Here is a 16,544-nt window from a genome sequence, read left to right on the forward strand (position 1 = left end):
AGGCAGGAAGCCCAAAGCCTGCAGGAAATACTAGCTTGAGAAACAAAGTGTGTTTGGAAAAGCCCAGCCTAGTGTGAGCGCCGGAGGCTTGAAGCTTGGAAGCAGGAAAGGAAGCCCCACGGACAATTCAAAGTAACTCACTACTCCACAGTTATTTCTGAATCTTTACTATTTTCTCTGACACCAAAATAATGCATGGTACTTTACAGAACTTTATGTAATGCAAACAGCAAGAGTCCTCTATCCAAGATTCGTTTTGCTTTGTTTTGTTTTAACTTTTTATTGAAGTGTAACACATACAGAAAAATATGCAAGTTGTACTTGATGAATTTTCACAAAGTGAACACACCCATGTGGCCATGTGGAATCTAGCATCATCAGAACCCCAAAAGCCCTCCTTCTGTCCCCTTCCAGTCAGTACCCATCCCAACAGGACCCTCATCCCTGATTTCTTTAACAATGGATTAGTTTTGCTTGTTTTTGAATTTTAAATAAATGGAATCATACGGACTATACCCTTTGGTGCCTACCCTCTTTCATTCAGCACTATGTTGTGAGATTCATTCATGTTGCTATTTAGTATTTCATTGTATAGATATACCACAATTTATTCATTCGACCACTAATAGGTATTTGGGTAGTTTCTAGTTTTTAGTTATTATAAATAGTGCTGCTAAAATCATTCTTGTTTGTATCTTTTGGTGAGCATATGTACTCATTTCTCTTGGGTATATCTGTAGGAGTGGAATTGTTGGCTTGTAGGATTTGCTTATGTTCATCTTTGGTAGTTACTGCTGCCCAGTGCTTTAAAAGGAAATTCAAAGTAAAACTAGATCTCTGCATATGCTCTTGAAGAAACTTCAGAATGTCACAGTTCTCCAAGGGAAGAGGATGACAAGAGGGCTGTCCAGTTTCACTACTCCAGTGGCTTCCGAGTGGATCGCTCCACCTCTAAGCTACCCAGGACACCATGGCCATACAACCTGTCCCAAATTCCACTTTTCATTCTGTCATCACCATCCACTCTCCCCAACACAGGCCATTCTCTAAGCATTCTCTAAACACTTCCAGGGAAGCACTGGATCACATGCCTGTCCACTTGCTGACCTTTAACTGGATTTTAATTGTTATATTAATTTGTCCATGTAACAAATATTGAGGGCCTGCAACTCAATGGCACTGTTTTAGAATCTGAGATTGAACCATTGTACACACCACTGCCCTCATGGAGCTAATGTTCTAGTAGGAGGAACAATAAGAATGTGTTTGTGGTGATAGTGCTATGGAGAAAAACAAAGCGAGGTAAGGAGAATAAGCATGGGACGGGGGAGGAGTGTGCTTTTGTACAATAGTGTAATAAAGGAAGCCCTGGAGAGCAGATGAGATCTAAATTGTGTTTTGAAATTATCACTCTGGCTATTATGTTGGAAACAGACTGTAGGGGAGCAAGGTGGAAGAAGGGAGAGAGAACACTATTGCAAGAATCCAGACGAGAGATGATGGTGAATTGGACTGGGGTGATGGTAGTGGCAGTGGTGAGAAGTGGTTGCATACAGGACACAGTCTGATGGTAAGGCTGACAAAATTTGCTGATGGATTGGCTGTGGAGCATGAGAGGGAAGCCAAAGACATCTTGTTTTCACCAGAAACAATGCCTGCTTGCATATACAATACAAGACCAAGCCCTGAGTCCTGGTTGAATGCATGTCTATCCAAGTTATGGGCAGCCAAACTTCCTGTGTGAAAGGCCTATTCTCTCTTGTCTTAGAGGTAGTATGGTGTAAGTATGGTGTAAATAATTGGAATCAGACTACCAGAGTCTGAGTCCCAGCTCTGTCACTTACCAACTGTGTATAATAACTCAGGCAAGTTGTGTAACTTCTGAGCCTCCGTATACCTCCTCTGGATAAATGAGATAATAATAGTACTTCCATCACAGGGTTGTTGGGGATATTGAAATAGTATACATAAATAGGCCTAGCATAGAGTCTAACACCTAGTCAGGGCTTAAAAAAATACCTGTGTTAAACCAGTTCCCAGTTAAAACAAGCAGACAGAAGTCTATGGAGTAAGGGTTATCTTTATTTGAATTGCAAAGTATAAATATGAACCAGGTTTGGAAATACAGGTTGTAACAGTTTAAAAATGGCACCAGAAACTTCCAGAAGGGATCAAGACAGCATACCTTTGTAGTTTTGGTGAGATGGGTGGGTTTACACAAAAACCTTCCGCACCTCCAGCCTTCTGTCTAGACATTGGCAGGTAATCGATTAATTACCCAGAACAGTCAGCACCAACGCTTCCTGTTCCTCCTCAGCCTTTTTCTTTGCTAACACCTTCTCTAGACTGTTCTCTGCTGTACTGACCCCTGCGTGGAGTAGCACCAGAAGAATGGCTGGAGTGAGAGAAATGTCTTGACACAAAGGAGAGTGAGCTCCTATTCTGTGGGCCAGAGGCCATGGTGGGGAAGGGCCAGGAAAGCTGCAGGCATGGGAGCCCAACCTTTTCTGAGATTTGGGAAGGAGAGGACACAGGGAAACACTGATATCTGTTACACCTTGACATCAGCACCGTCAGCTTTCAAAACACACACGGTAGACAAAATTGCCTAGGCAAGACTGCAGTCCAACTCATAGAGTGGATCTGACAAAGTTAACTCCTACATCCTGACCGTACACAACTCCCCCTGCAGCACTTTGATCATGGAAGATCTTCAGAAATGTAGACAGACAATAAATTACTACAGATGGGTCACAGAGCCACTCATATTTGTGGCAGATGAGTGTGGTGCTGAGCCAGATGATGGGGGATGTGGGGTGGAGGGCCAGGAAATTGCCACAGTAACAGTCTAGGCACTTGAAATATTATTGTTAGATTGTTAAAAACTAAATAAATTAACATACATAGAATAAAATAAATATATAATTTAAAAGGCATTTTACAAACAAACAAACAAACAAACAAAAAATAGTTGTTAAGTTATTTTTCCATCTGGGCAGAAGTCCCAAAATTCAGAGTTCTTGGGCTTGTGGTATTTCACAGTTAGCTCATCAAATCCAGCGCTGGAGGGTCCAAATGGTAGATCCCTTGGTGGCTACTTGAGTACATGGCTTCTCAATCTTTGTTATTTTCTTCTAGTCCACAAATCTTTCCTTCTTCTTCTTTCTCCTTTTTTTTTTCAGTCAAAGATCCTGGCGCATATGGAATTGAACTGGCATTTGAGTCTAGAAGATAAGTGTTTAAACAAACTTTTGGGGGTAAGTGGGGTTTTGGTGGAGGGAAATCAGAAGGGCATGAAGGGCCCTCATTTTTGCTTTCTTCTGACCCGGATCCCATCAGATATATTCCATTTGGCACTTGAAGGCTCTGGTATTTTGGCAAAGCAATTATGGGAGGCCCAATCTAGATAGCAACTGGGGATGAAGGAGTCTTCATGGCTAGCTGTGAAGTCCTTCGCCTCTGCAGAGTCTGTGATCAACTTGTGTCTTCTCAGAGGTAGCAGCCCCCAGCTGATTCCTAAAGCACAAGAAGAAGGCATTTAAAGCCCCAAATCTCCAAGGTCCAGTCTTAAAAGGTGAAGTGGAAAGGTCACTTGGGAAGGGAAGGAAGGAGAAGGGATAAGGAAGGGAAAAACTGTCCTCTCAAACATCTCTCCTGAGTATCTCTCTAGCAAGTTTCACCCTAAGTGGGGATGATGCACCCACAGCCTTTTTGAAAACAATTCTGCAATTTGATGCTGACTCCATGGTAGCCTGCCTCCTGCCTCCCAATCCTTAGGTCAAAAAAAGAATTTAGCATTTCTTGAAACAGATTTGGAAAGGTGGTGATGGTGCCATGGGGTAAAGGATGAATCATTACCTTGAGTGCAGGTCTCTCTCAATGGGAATTAGTCATCCCCAACTTCACCTTCTCTTCATTTTCCACATTGTAGCCTCCTCTCCTATGGTACCTGAGGAAGATAAGCTTTGTGAGCAAGTCCTGTTTGCTATGACAGTTGAGAAATTGAAGCACAGGACGCAGGTCCCAGAACAGGTCATTCCCAAGAACTCTGCCATGGCAGTTCCCTCCACTCTTTGGAAAAGCCCAGGGTGTATGGCAGTCCAACAGACCCCTGGTCAAAGACCAACTTCCTAGAGAGATCCTTGTCTCTAACAGCAGGCTATAATTTATAAATAGCTTTTGCCTTATTCATTGGGTCTTCACGCATCCTTATGAGGTAGATAATCACTGAAAGATTATAATCCTCAGAATAATGAGGCGACTGATTTCAGGTCTCAAAGCAATTCGGTTGTACTGCTTGAAAACAGGCATAGACTACTTGGTAGATCTCCCCTGACCCAGGACATAACCTGAATTGGAACCATGGCTTGAGGTCCAGATGACTCAGAATTGGAAGGATATACCAAGAACACCATCCATGCCTTGACTACTAAGTCACACACTAATGTTATCAAAGAACATAGCCAGGAGAAAGAAATGTGTAAAGAGTTGGCACCACAGGTGGGTTGCTGAGCCATAGAGGCAGGAAAAGAATTCCTGTGAAGAGCAGAACCTGCTATGGCCTGGCAAGTTGTGCCCTGGGCTCTAGACACTGGACACATGTCACACCAAAGAAACCAGGCTCTTGAAGAACCAAGAATGTCAGTCAGATCCCTAACCCAGGATTTGGGGAGGTAGGGGACTCATGTGATCACCAGCCAGAAGACCCAGAAGGAGGAATGGAGTGATTTATAGAAACAGTCTGCAGGGGCCCCCAACACTCACCTAAACATTAGAAGCCCCACAATGACGAGCAGACAGACAGAAGACAGTACCACAGCTACCACGGCCAGGATGGTTGTGTGGTCATACGAATACAAGCGGTTTTCCACTGGGAGGGTCAGCCCATGGCACCTCTCTCCATGGTAACCTGGCTGGCAGCTGTTTCAAGACAGAACAAGGAGTTAGGGTTAGTGGTTCAGTCTCTCTCTCTTCGCAGTGGCCCAGCCAAACCCCATTCCTCACCGCTCCAGCCTATCAATCCCTGACCATGATCTTTGCCCTTCCTCTATCTTTCTCCTTTGGTAGGAGACTCCTTAAAAGCCCCTCTGAATGCTCCATGGCCTTCCTCCCTCACTCCACGCCCTTCCCTTCTACCATTTTCTCTGGTTCTCTGGCCTGAGAATCCTGCTCCAGGCTCGGAAAAAGTGAGGGAGGACTCGAAGGTCTCAGTTAGATATGTTCCACGTGTGACTGATTTATTACATGTGGGTGAAGACATTCTATTTAAGCCACTTAAGAGGACTTGGGCACAAGCGTTGGTAAGTTGAGTGAGGGGATTCAGTATCACTCCCTATACTGAGGCCCCTCAACACCCTGACCCAGAAATAAACCAGCCTTCTCATCAATGTTCCAGTGTCCAATCCTCTCCCCCACTGCCCATCCTATTAATAGGCCCTGTTCCTTTGCCAGAAGTCATTTTTTCAAGTTCCCTTCATTTAACTCCCAGCTTCTCCTGTTTGCAGTGCCAACTTGCGGACCATTGGCCTTTGAGCATTGGGGTATCAGGCCTCCTTCCCCTCAGGGCAAAGCAAACCAGCCAAGATAATATCTTCATGCCCAGCTGCTCTGCCAGGGCATGTCGGAATGTCAGAAACAATCCCTAGGCAGCTCTTCTCACTCAGGACATAAATCATATGGCAACTGCCTCTATGATTCTAATGCAAAAGCACTTCCTTGAACCTCTGAAGAAAATTTGGAAGTGCTTACAGTTGAATAAGTACATTCACATCCCTTCCTTCATCTGATCCCCTCAAAGATCCTCTGATGTAGCCAGAAGCCCCATTTTACAGAAAGGTAGAGTTGTTTTCCCAAGGTCTCACAGCAGAGCAGAGACATGGGTATGGATCCTCTGACTCTGAGCTCAGTGTGCTGCCCCCCCACAACCACCTACCACCAGCCGGGGGTGAGGTGGCGCTATCTGCCTGGGGGCTTTAGCCACTGGCTTCTGGTAGCTCTCTATTCTGAGCTGAGCTTTCCCTGGGAAGGAAGCTGTATACCTGGTGCCTCAGAGTTAGGAATTCCTTCTTCCTGCTGAAGTGGATACCAGGAAAGCTCTACAGAGCAGATCAGTCTAGACCTGGCAGCAGCAGAAGGGCCAGGCATCTGGGTACTAGTGTAAGGCATGGCTAGGGGTACTGTTTCTCTCCTACTGCCTTTCTGCCCAACTTCTCCCTGTTCCAGCTCCTCCTGGGCGCTTTGTGCACCACCTCAGTCCAGGATAAATGTAGGTCAGGGTCCTTCTCCGCAACCTCTAGCCTACGATAGGAACAACTCCTTGCCCAGCCTCTGCAGGCATTGTTCCATTGGCCCAGGTGGGCAAAACAAAGTCCCCATCCTGCCAGAATATGGAGCAAGCTGCCAGGAGCTCCTCTGGAAAATGACCTGTCTATGGCAGTTTACAGTTTACAAGACTGTCCCTATCTACCAGCTAATCTGGACCTCATAATACCCTGGTAGGCAGGTACAGCCCCAGTTTACAGATTGAAAGGGTCAGAGAGATTAAGTGATTTGCCAAAAGTTTCACTGGGAAGCAGCAGTGTCAAGACTAGAAACCAGTTTTGGCAGATTCCAAGTTCATGATTCTTTCTACTCTGAACGGTGCAGATTACCCCAAGGAAACACACATCTGATAGGTTCCTGGGGATGTCTGACCCAGTTCTCAGAATGTATTAATGCTGTTCATTATTATTAATAATTAGCAACAATAATAAATAGCTAACATTAAAGGTTTGCCATGTGCCAGGTTCTCTGCACTAACTGGTTTACAAAGATCATTTCATTTCATCTTATAATCATCTTTATGAAGGAGTTACTACCTCCATTTTAAAGATGAGACTGAGGCTTAACTTCTTTACATAACTTGCCCAGGCTACACAGCTAGTGAGTGGTACAGCCAGGATTCAACCCTGCAGCCTGGATGGCTTCAGGGACTAGGGGGAGAAGCTGAGTCTGTTTTTCACTTCCAGTCCATCATTCAAACCCCACAGGTAGTTACTCAGATGATAGAAATAAAGCTTGGCCTCACAGCCCCACAATTCAGTTACATAATTCCTCCACCCCCACCTTGAGTCAAAAGGATAATAATGTAAACATCCTAATATTACCCACCCACCCTCCCTCCCTTTGCAGACGACTCCTGGCTTCCCCAGGGAGTTGGAGGGGAAGGCGAGGGATGAGTACATTCCAAACATCCCAGGGTGGGGGTGAGATCATGTGCCTTGCCCAGCACCAGCCACTCATCAAACTGGGACACATTCTTCTTACTCATGTCTGCGACCTGTTTCAGATCTTGTATTACAGCAGAAGAGCCCTCTAGGGTCCAGAGACGTCTTCCAAACTGAGCTGCTCACTCCTACTCAAGGAGGTGCAGGGGGCACCATTTGATAGAGGGCCTCAAAATACTTGAGTTTCAGACTGGTATTGCTACTACTTCTAGCCAGGTGATCTTGGACAAGTTATTTCACCTTTCCAAATATTGGTTTCCTCATGCAAAACACAGAAACGATAAATGCCTACCTTACTAGAGAATTGAGAAAATCAAATGGGATAATATAGATGAAAGCACTTAATAAAAGGCCAAGTTCTATGTTTGTATGTTATTATATAATCAGATCCCAGAGCACAGTACCTATATCCTAAGGAATGGGGTACTAAAATCAGGTGGAGCCAAAGTCAAGGGGGCTTGCCATTCCCAGGGGACCCTCTGCCAAGATGCTCTGTGTAGCTGAGCAGTGAGGCAAAGTAAAGCCCCCAGGCCCCTCTTCCAGCTCCGAGTCCTCCTCAGCCCAGCTGCCCCCCTGCTTTTTTCTAGCCACAGGACAACTTTGCTGCCAATTTCTGGGTCAGCAGCCAGTCAGGGTTCCTATCCCCTGAGGGTGACTTTTGGCTGATGACACAGAAGGGTTTCCCGTCAATGGTGGCTGCGAAGGGCTGGTTTAGGAAGCTGGCTAGCCTCAAGCTCACCACACCAGCCTGGACACACCCTGGCTGGTGGTTCCTGGGTCTGGAGGCAGAGAGGATCCACAAGGGGTCCCCAGATGTAGTTACCCAGATGTCATGCTTCCCCAAACCAGGAGACCTGTGTCTTCTTGCTGCCTTCTGCACTGCGAACACAGGACTGGAGGCAGAACGCAGGAATAAGCAAGGTCAGGCAAATTCTGCCTAGCAAGAGAAGACGGAAGCAGACAGAGACTTCAAATCAAATTGCTATACTGTTAGGCTAGAAAAAGTCTCCAGAGATCTCTAGAACAACAGCTGCCCTCTGTAAAATCCTGCAGAGGCAGACCAATACCCATTGCAGCCTGGGGCAATGAAAAGCATGCTGGACTGAGAGTCAGGTGCCTGTGTCCCTGTCCTTTTTCTATCTACTTATTTAGCTATTGATCACAGAGAAATCACTTCCCACTTTCTGGTTCAAGTTTCCTTATCTTCCAAGTGGAGTTAGCAAGACTTGCCTACCTAGCAAAGGGCTTTTGAGAATCCTAAGAGACTAACTAATCTCCCCACCCCCTAGAATAGTGTCTGGCATCAAGTAGGTGCTTAAGACATATCTGTTGGGCTCAACTCATATTAAGTGGAAACTGCAAAGCTCTGGGGCAAAGAAGAGGAGCTACTCTTATGGTTATGAGCACTACCCCCACAGCCACTGAGAAGTTGGCCATGGGTATCCTTATCTAGGCTGAGGTGATCCATGGAACCCAGTCCTCTGGGAGAAGAGCCTTACAGGGTTCTGTCAAGCACCAATGCCCTGTACTAATTTAGCCCAGACAGACTCCTAGGCTCAAACCATCTTGACTACCCTCAGAGTCACTGCCTCTACCCTATGCTAATGATGCTATTTTACAAATTTAACACAAGCATTTCCTCCCTGTCCCAAGATACTGGGAAGGATAATATGGAGACCCTAGGCCACTCCCAAGAAACCCCTCCAATACGAAGGTCCTGACAAGGATATTATAGGAGAAGATACACAAGTGACCAAGAACATGGTGAGAAGCAAAGGGTCTGTCTGCCAATGGTCCAACAGAAGACAGCTCTGCTATATGCAATCAGAGAGGACAAGGAGCCTTCAAAAAGCCAAAAAAACTACATGATCCAAGACCAGAAGAACTAGATGGTGCCTGGCTACCACCAACAAGCACTCCAACTGGGATTCACAACAGAAGTTCCCAGAGAGGGAGAAAAATTGCAGAACAAAAAACCAAATTCACAAAAAAAGACCAGACTTACTGGTCTGATAGAGACCAGAAGAACCCCTGAGACTATGGCCCTAAGACACTCTTCTAAGCTGGAATTGAAGCCATTGCCAGAGACCATCCACCAGCCAAATCATAGGCAAGCCCATAAAATAAATAATACCCAAGAGGAATGTATTCCTTAGAACGATCTATTATACAAGAGCAAAAGGGCAACATTCACTCAAAAGCAAAGTTGAGACAGCAGGAAGGGGTAGCAATTCAGGACAAAAGGAAACAGGGTACCTAGGACGGAAATGTGGGGAGGGCAGGACATTGTGGGGAATGGAAGCAATGTCATGGAACACTGTGTGTACAAACTATCAAATAGGAAACTAATGTGCTATGTAAGCTTTCACCTAATGCACATTTAAAAAAAGAAAAAAAAAAAGCTGCAAGGGATCTGCACCAATCACACGCGGCCAGTTTTCCTGACAGATCAGGAGGCAATATGTACCCAGCAGTCTCCTGTCTGTCCCTGTCTAGAGTCTCCCATGCCACAATGCCCCTCGCCTCTCCACTGGGACCTTGTGCCCAGCGGAAGAGAGTGAATGTTTGCAGCCTGACGTGGGGTGTTGGCCTCAGGCACAGTGGCGACATTATGCCTGCCAGAGAGCATGGCAGTGCCGTCATCTCTGAGGGGTTGCCAAGGCAGTCGTTTGCTGAGCTTGACCTAGCAGAGTGGCCAAGAACCCATGGCCCCTCCACCCACACCCCTGCCCAGGGAAGGGGTGATGCTGCCTAATTGGGGGTTGATGTCTGCTGGGTTGGCTTCCATTTCCTGTTAATCCTTCATAAAGAAAGTATCCTCTCACTCCCATGGCCAAAGGCCAATACCCTCCAAGTGCTCACCTCCTGGCCCTTGCCAGGGTGAGGAAGAAGGGAGGAGGGGTGTCCCCTGCTCCCATGATGACTGTTCTCTGTACAGTCCTGCCATGTTTTAAAATCAACCCACATTTGCTCACTTGTGTGCACACATACCTAAGTACGCACTCACCTACCAACATGTGTCCAAATGCACCTCATATATGCCTACAGCGTTTGAGAAAGAAGGCCACAGGAGCTTCACTCCACGCAGGAAGCCCATTCTGCCACGTTTCCTATTGGCTTCTCCCATCCAGAGTGGGGCATGGGGCAAGAATGAAGGACTTGCTTTCAGGTGCCAGTTTTCCTGGCCACATGCTCATTTCTGGGTAAGCAGGAAATGTCCCCAAGGATACAAGATCGTCACAAACCCACACCACAGGAAATTGCATCTGATGGGGGGGAGCCCCTTCCGCTGACTAAAAATATTTCTCCTCCTCCCAACTTCCTCCCAGAGGTTGAGAAGAAACTGGGTAGAATTATGAATTCAAGGAACAGTGACAACGAGGAACAATCACGTGGCTGACAAAGAGTGTACTGACAAGTCAGCCCAAGGGAAGGAACACTTACAGGCAAGATGGAGCCCGCAGCTTCTTCACATATCTGCATTCTCCATGGATGCAGAAGTCCTTGTATTTTCGAAGACAAGGGTCTCTCTTCTTCCCTAGCCCCTTGCCCTTCTTCTTTCTTTTCCCATATTCCTCCTTGCTTGGTGTGGCCTGAGCTTGCGGCTTGGAGGAGAAAGCAACTGCAGGAAAAAAACACCCTGGTAAGTCTGCCACTCTCCTGGGGCACAGAATCAGAACAGCATAGCATTTGGAGGGAATATGCACCCTTTGATCCCACCTAAAGTCAGAGGCCTGGGAAGACCCCTTGGTTCAGTGCCTCTCAAGCTGAAGGAAGACTGGGCACAGTACCAGAAAGCAGGAGCCTCAGGAGGAAGTAGAGGCAAGAATGGATTCCCAGGGAGGCATTTCACAAACTCAGTTTAAGGACGTCATTCGGAGAGTGCTAGCTTCTGTTGAGTGACTGCAGTTGATTGAGCAATCCTACTAACCTCACCTCCACCCCACTGCCCACCTTCCATCCCCATCGCCTCCTCTGCCACCCTCAGTTGGTTCTATTTTGGCCTTAATCAGCCTCATTTCCTGATGCTGCACACAGTGACCCACTTGCAGGAGGACAGTGTCAGAGACACAAATTGCCTCTGGAAAAGGTATTTGGAGGTGGGGGGGGGGCGAGTGGATTTATAAAATAAGAAAAGTGCCCATGTCTTCAGGTGGCAACCATTAGCTTCAGAGTACCATGAGCCCAGGGCAGAGCCAGGCTCAGGTACAGCAAGAGGACTGTCCCTGATCAGGGCCTTGTTTTTTTACTTCAAGCAAAATACTCACCCTGCTCTGTGCCCTTTGCAGCTAACCCATTTCCCTCAAAGGCCCATTTACATGTATTCCCAATCTCCTGTTTATAGCTCTCTAGGATTGGGGTACAATGTGTACAAGGGCTAGAGAGATGGAAAGTAAGGAGCTGTCCAGAAGGAACTGGAATAATGAGGAGCCCCCCTTCTTCCCAGGCTTCAGAGAGACAGGGGGAAAAAACAACCTCACCCAGATGTCCAGCTGGGATTTACCATGGGCTACACCCATCAGCCCAGGGGTCTGAAGCCAGTTCTCCTCCCCCCACCATGTTCCGCTGTTCCCAACAGGAAGAAGGTGCCCTCTGCCCATGGCTATAGCTACATGTTTGGCAGAAGGATATGCATGATACATTAGACCGAAGACCTAGAATCCTCAAACTGGAAGTAACCTCAAAGAATATCATGACCTTCCATCTTCAGATGAAAAACGTAAGATCCCAAAAGGCAGTGACTTGTCCAAGGTCATGCAGAGTCTGGTCTCTGGGCTCCACATTTGATGTTCTTTCCCACACACCAAGTTGCCTCACCTACACAGCTGCCTCCCCTTCTCTCCGCACAAGTCTAGAGCGCTTGGAATATTGTACCAGGAATGAGACAACAAAGAAAAATGACAGTGGATGGCTCTGAAGTCAGCAGAGCTATACTCCAATCACAGCCATGAGACCTTGGACAAGTCATTTAACCTCTCTGAACCTCAATGTTCTCCTTGGTAAAATGTGGATAGCAAAGGTACCTGTCTCAGAGGGCAGTTACAAGGATTAAATTAACCAGGATAACCTGTCAAGTGCCCAGAATACAATGGGCACTTAAGAAATGGTAGCAGTTATTTATTTTAGGTGATAGGATCCCCAAATCTGAAATGTAGTCCTTGCCCAGCAAAGCTAAGAGAAAGGAAGAGAGACAGGTGCCAGCAGCCCCATTTATTCTTCAGTCCCAGGCCAATCCTCCAGGGCTCAGAAGGTGAGGCAGGTGCTCAGAGGAATCCAGGTGACCAGAACTGTGGAAACTGAAGCAGGAGAGTCAAGCCAATCAGAGGGAGGAGGGAGAGAGTGGCAGGGTGACAGCCAGGTTCCTGCCAGGGACAGGGAGCAGTGAGTCAGGTCTGCAGAGGTATGAGGAGCAGCCGTGTGGGTGGGGGGTGAGTCACAGCCCAGCCCTGCCCAGCCTAGGAGGAGAGGGTCAGGAGAATCCAGGCTGTTCAGGCCAGAAGTGACCCCAGAGGGCCACTGTGAGAGGGTGAAGGGTGAGAGCCCAGGCTCAGCTTCAGAGCACACCCTTGATTTATACAAGAAGCAGAGAGAGCACCTACAGGAAACTCTGGGCAAAGAAAGGGCAGCGCAGCAGAGAAGCAGGCGGGGCTACAACAGGTGGGTATCTTTCCAACCAAATAAAGTAATTCCGGTGCTCCTGGGCTCAGTACTTGCTCCACCCTCAATAGAATCGCTGCAGGCGGCTGGGGGCAGGGAAGCAGGCAATGCCTAAGGCTTTGGACTCTGCCCCTATGCCTGTACCCAGCCACAGCCACATATGCTGGTTGAAGGATCCCACCTAGCCCTTCCCCACTTGGAGTCTCAAGGACTCAAGGCGGTCAGGAAGTCTCTGGACTTTGGGAAGGATCTGTAAACACCCAGCAAGTATTTCAATGCAGTCCCCTAGGCACCATTCATAGCCTCCCCCAGGAGGTATTGGCGTCGCCTGGGAAAGCCAAGCGTTCCCCGTTCTCTTCTGTTGCCCTAACCTGAAGACAGCTGAGTGAAGGAGACTAACATTGTACACCTACTATGTGCCTGGGCACCTCCACATCCATTATACAGATAATTGTCATTTGCGAGACTTAGGACTTGCACTCATTTTTATGCAGTACTCTGGGGAAATCATCTCAACCATTCCTTGTTCCTATAATCCAGCTTACCTGAGAGGGCTGTACCGACTTCAGGTGCCTTTCCTGTCTCTATTTTCCCCAGAATACTGCATCCAGGTGGACAGGAACCCAGCAGGTGAGACCCAAGGGCAAGTAAGACAGAGGAACCGATATTCCAGGATCCCTGACTCCCCAGTCAGGTCAACAGGCATTTCCTTGAGGCCCTCCATGAATATCCCCCAAACCACCCAAATCTGTTACCTTCGAGTTGATTCCCACTCATAGCGACCCTACAGGACAGAGTAGAACTGCCCCAAAGGGTTTCCAGGCAGCAGCTACCGAATTCGAACTGTCGACCTTTTGGTTAGCAGCCGAGCTCTTAACCACTGCGCCAGCAGGGTTCCCCCCAACCCACAGGGGTGCCCAAACAGTATGGATCCCAGATCCGCTTATTCTCCAACTGCCCGCCAGGGTCCAAGGATGGGCGGCCCCCACACCTTACCTCTGAAAAGGTCCAGGTTTGCCTCATCCAAGTCCAGGACCTCTCGGCTCCGGGCATCTCCGGAGGGCAGGAGCTGGTCAGTGGATCCAGTGGGAGGGTCTGGTTTGCGGGTTCCGGCCGCCACCCCTCTCCGAATTCGCTCCAGGCTCTCACCGGTTACCAACGCTGAGAGCACTGCGGGTGAGGGCCGAAGCAGCATCAGAACCCCGTCTGGGCCCCCGGCGCCATGCACCAAGGCCGGTTCTCGCCCACCAGAGAGCACGGGCCCCACCAAGTGGCCCCAACCCAGGGTGCTGCAGCCGCTGTTTCCCCAGCACAGCGCCCTCCATCCCCCCGACCTCCGGGGGCGTCGGCAGCCCTCTTACCTGTAGCCAGGAGGAGCTTCAGCACCACCGACGGCAGTAGCTTCATGGTCCCGGGCCCGGCGGAGGCGGCGAGGCAGCAATCACTTTGGAGGCGGCGGCCACTGGGCGCTGGCAGGGGAGCCGGGCGGGCGGAGCGCAGGAGATTGCGCCGGGCACAGTCGGCTGTCCGCCTCTGGGTGCAAGCCTGGCTCTGACCTGCGCGGTGCTCGCGGCCGCCGTGTGTCTGTCTGCTCACTGTCCCTCCGCCCAAGCCCTTGTGCCTTGGTTAGGCTGACGAGAAGCGTGCTGCGCGCAGTTCCCTGGACTGACTGCTCCACTGCGCGCAGCGGGGAATAAGGCTCCGGAGGCGCCGATGCTCCGCCCCACCCAGCGCCGCCCCCGCTCCCCCCCCGCCCCCGACTCGGTGCTGGGACGCCCGCCCAGCTCCCGGCGCCGGCAGCTCAGCCCCCGACCCCGCGGGCGTGGCGGGGACAGGGGGCGGTGCTCACATATTTTGGGACCAGGCCAGGGCAGCGGCGGCCTGACTGTGGGCAGGGCCGCTGACCAGCAGGTGGCGGGGACCAGTTACTACCTTCCTCCCAATGCCGGTCGCGCTACAGCCTTGAGACTGTTGAACTGAGCTCTGTCCTTGGGCTGCCCCTTTTCCCACCTCCCCGTTTCTCCCCTCTTCCGGGCCTAGTCCCTCGAACCGTCCCTCCTCCAAACCAGAAGTCTCCACTTGTGTCACCCAGAGTTTCAGAAGGCCACTTTTTGCCTACCAACACAGTGAACGGTAAATAATAATTTACCATTTAAAAATTAGACGCGTGAATGCCAGCAGGTATGAGCCTGGGGTAACCACAGAGTGGCAGTTGCTGGCACTTGATATCATTTCAGCAAAAGCAAAGGAAGTTAGTATTCTTCCAGCCACTGGAGTGGCTTCCTCTCACCTTTCCCCCAGCGGACATAGTCTCCATTAGAATTTTTGAACTATAAATTATAATTCCTAAATTTCTGGGATTGCAGAGATACAGGTTGTGGAACAAACCTCAGACTTTTCCTTGCCCTTGAACATCACCTTCTTCCCCATCATCAAAACTGAGCCCCTCTCCTATAGGAGCCAGCCGGCTAACGTAGGTCACTATGTTCAACAGGTGCTAGGAGACTAATATGTTTCTCTTCTACCCCATGTATTTTCACAAGGGTCTTCTGGAATCAACAACCTGACCCAAAGAAAACACTCTCTCAGTGAGTACTTCAGCCTCCAGGGGCATACAGGGGAGGGAAATGTTTGACACAGGGCTGGATTGGCATTTAGAGCCCTCGACGGCGCTGGGTCTGGGTGATTTGCACCAGAGAAAGCCAGTTGCCTGATTCAGCTGGTGTGAGGGGATGAAAACAGGCCTGATATTTATCCACAGTCTATCCCACAGCCCTTCCCTACCCCAGCTTTTGCAGGGGTCAGTCTGGCTCTGTCCTCTGAAATTGCCCCAACAACCTTCTTCACCCCTAGGTTTCCATAAAAATCACTTCAAACCTGACTTTGAATCCCAGTTTTGCCACTTATTGTGTGGCCTGGACAAGATACTTAATTTCACTGAGGCTCAGTTTTCACATCTCTCAAATGGGAATAATAATAATGCCTACTTTGTAGACTGTTTTGAGGATTGAGCAAGTGAGCACATAGAAAGCAGTTAGTGCAGTGCCAGCATGTTATAAACTCACAATAAATGTGATATTATTACTATTATTATTATCACTAAGTGTTCTACCATTTCCTTAGAGGTCCCAACACCAGGCTGAGGTCCCTTTTCTCTCCCTTCTCAGACGCCTTGACTGCCCTTAGGGCAGGTCTGAGGCTCCATGTAGTGGTTGTGCTGGTTTCAGGTGGAAGCTCAACTGTCACCTATTTGGCCACATGCCACTATGGGATTAATCCTTTGGGTGATCAGTATTGGGCATAGGACCTCAGCAGATGGTCACTGTCCAGGCCACACCTTTGTCCTCCCTTAGCAGCTGCTTGACCACCTGCTTCCCCAAAATGAAGCCACCTTGGGGTCAGGACTCCCCCCAGGGGAGGGTGGAGGGAAACACTTCCTGACACACAGCCAAATCATACCCCCCTCCACACCAGGTTCACACCCTGCTGTCCTGTCCCAGCCTGCCTCTCCCTTCAAATTCTCTGTCCTTCCGCCTTCTCACCCTCACATCACCCTCAGCCCCATTTGTGGGGCAACTCCAAGCTTTCATCACACCTGGGAGCCTCACCCCAACCAGGTTT

The 16,544-nt window shown here is 48.9% G+C and overlaps 1 protein-coding gene across 2 annotated transcripts; it reads right to left on the reverse strand.

The window, feature by feature from the left end:
• Window positions 1-2,062: 2,062 nt before the first annotated feature.
• On the reverse strand, window positions 2,063-14,585 carry HBEGF (heparin binding EGF like growth factor). Of its 2 annotated transcripts, XM_023549622.2 has the most exons (7): window positions 14,285-14,585; window positions 13,920-14,093; window positions 10,710-10,887; window positions 8,089-8,202; window positions 4,765-4,920; window positions 3,859-3,949; window positions 2,063-3,516 (listed from the first exon to the last, which is right to left on the reverse strand). In XM_023549622.2, exons 1-6 carry the CDS (start codon window positions 14,328-14,330, stop codon window positions 3,877-3,879), a joined length of 741 nt encoding a protein of 246 aa, XP_023405390.1. In that variant the 5' UTR covers window positions 14,331-14,585; the 3' UTR covers window positions 2,063-3,516; window positions 3,859-3,876. The 2 variants fall into 2 exon arrangements, with proteins under 2 accessions (XP_023405390.1, XP_003404583.1); XM_003404535.4 differs by lacking the exon at window positions 8,089-8,202.
• Window positions 14,586-16,544: the final 1,959 nt, after the last annotated feature.

Source organism: Loxodonta africana, chromosome 2, assembly GCF_030014295.1.
Source record: "Loxodonta africana isolate mLoxAfr1 chromosome 2, mLoxAfr1.hap2, whole genome shotgun sequence".
NCBI classification, from domain to species: domain Eukaryota; kingdom Metazoa; phylum Chordata; class Mammalia; order Proboscidea; family Elephantidae; genus Loxodonta; species Loxodonta africana.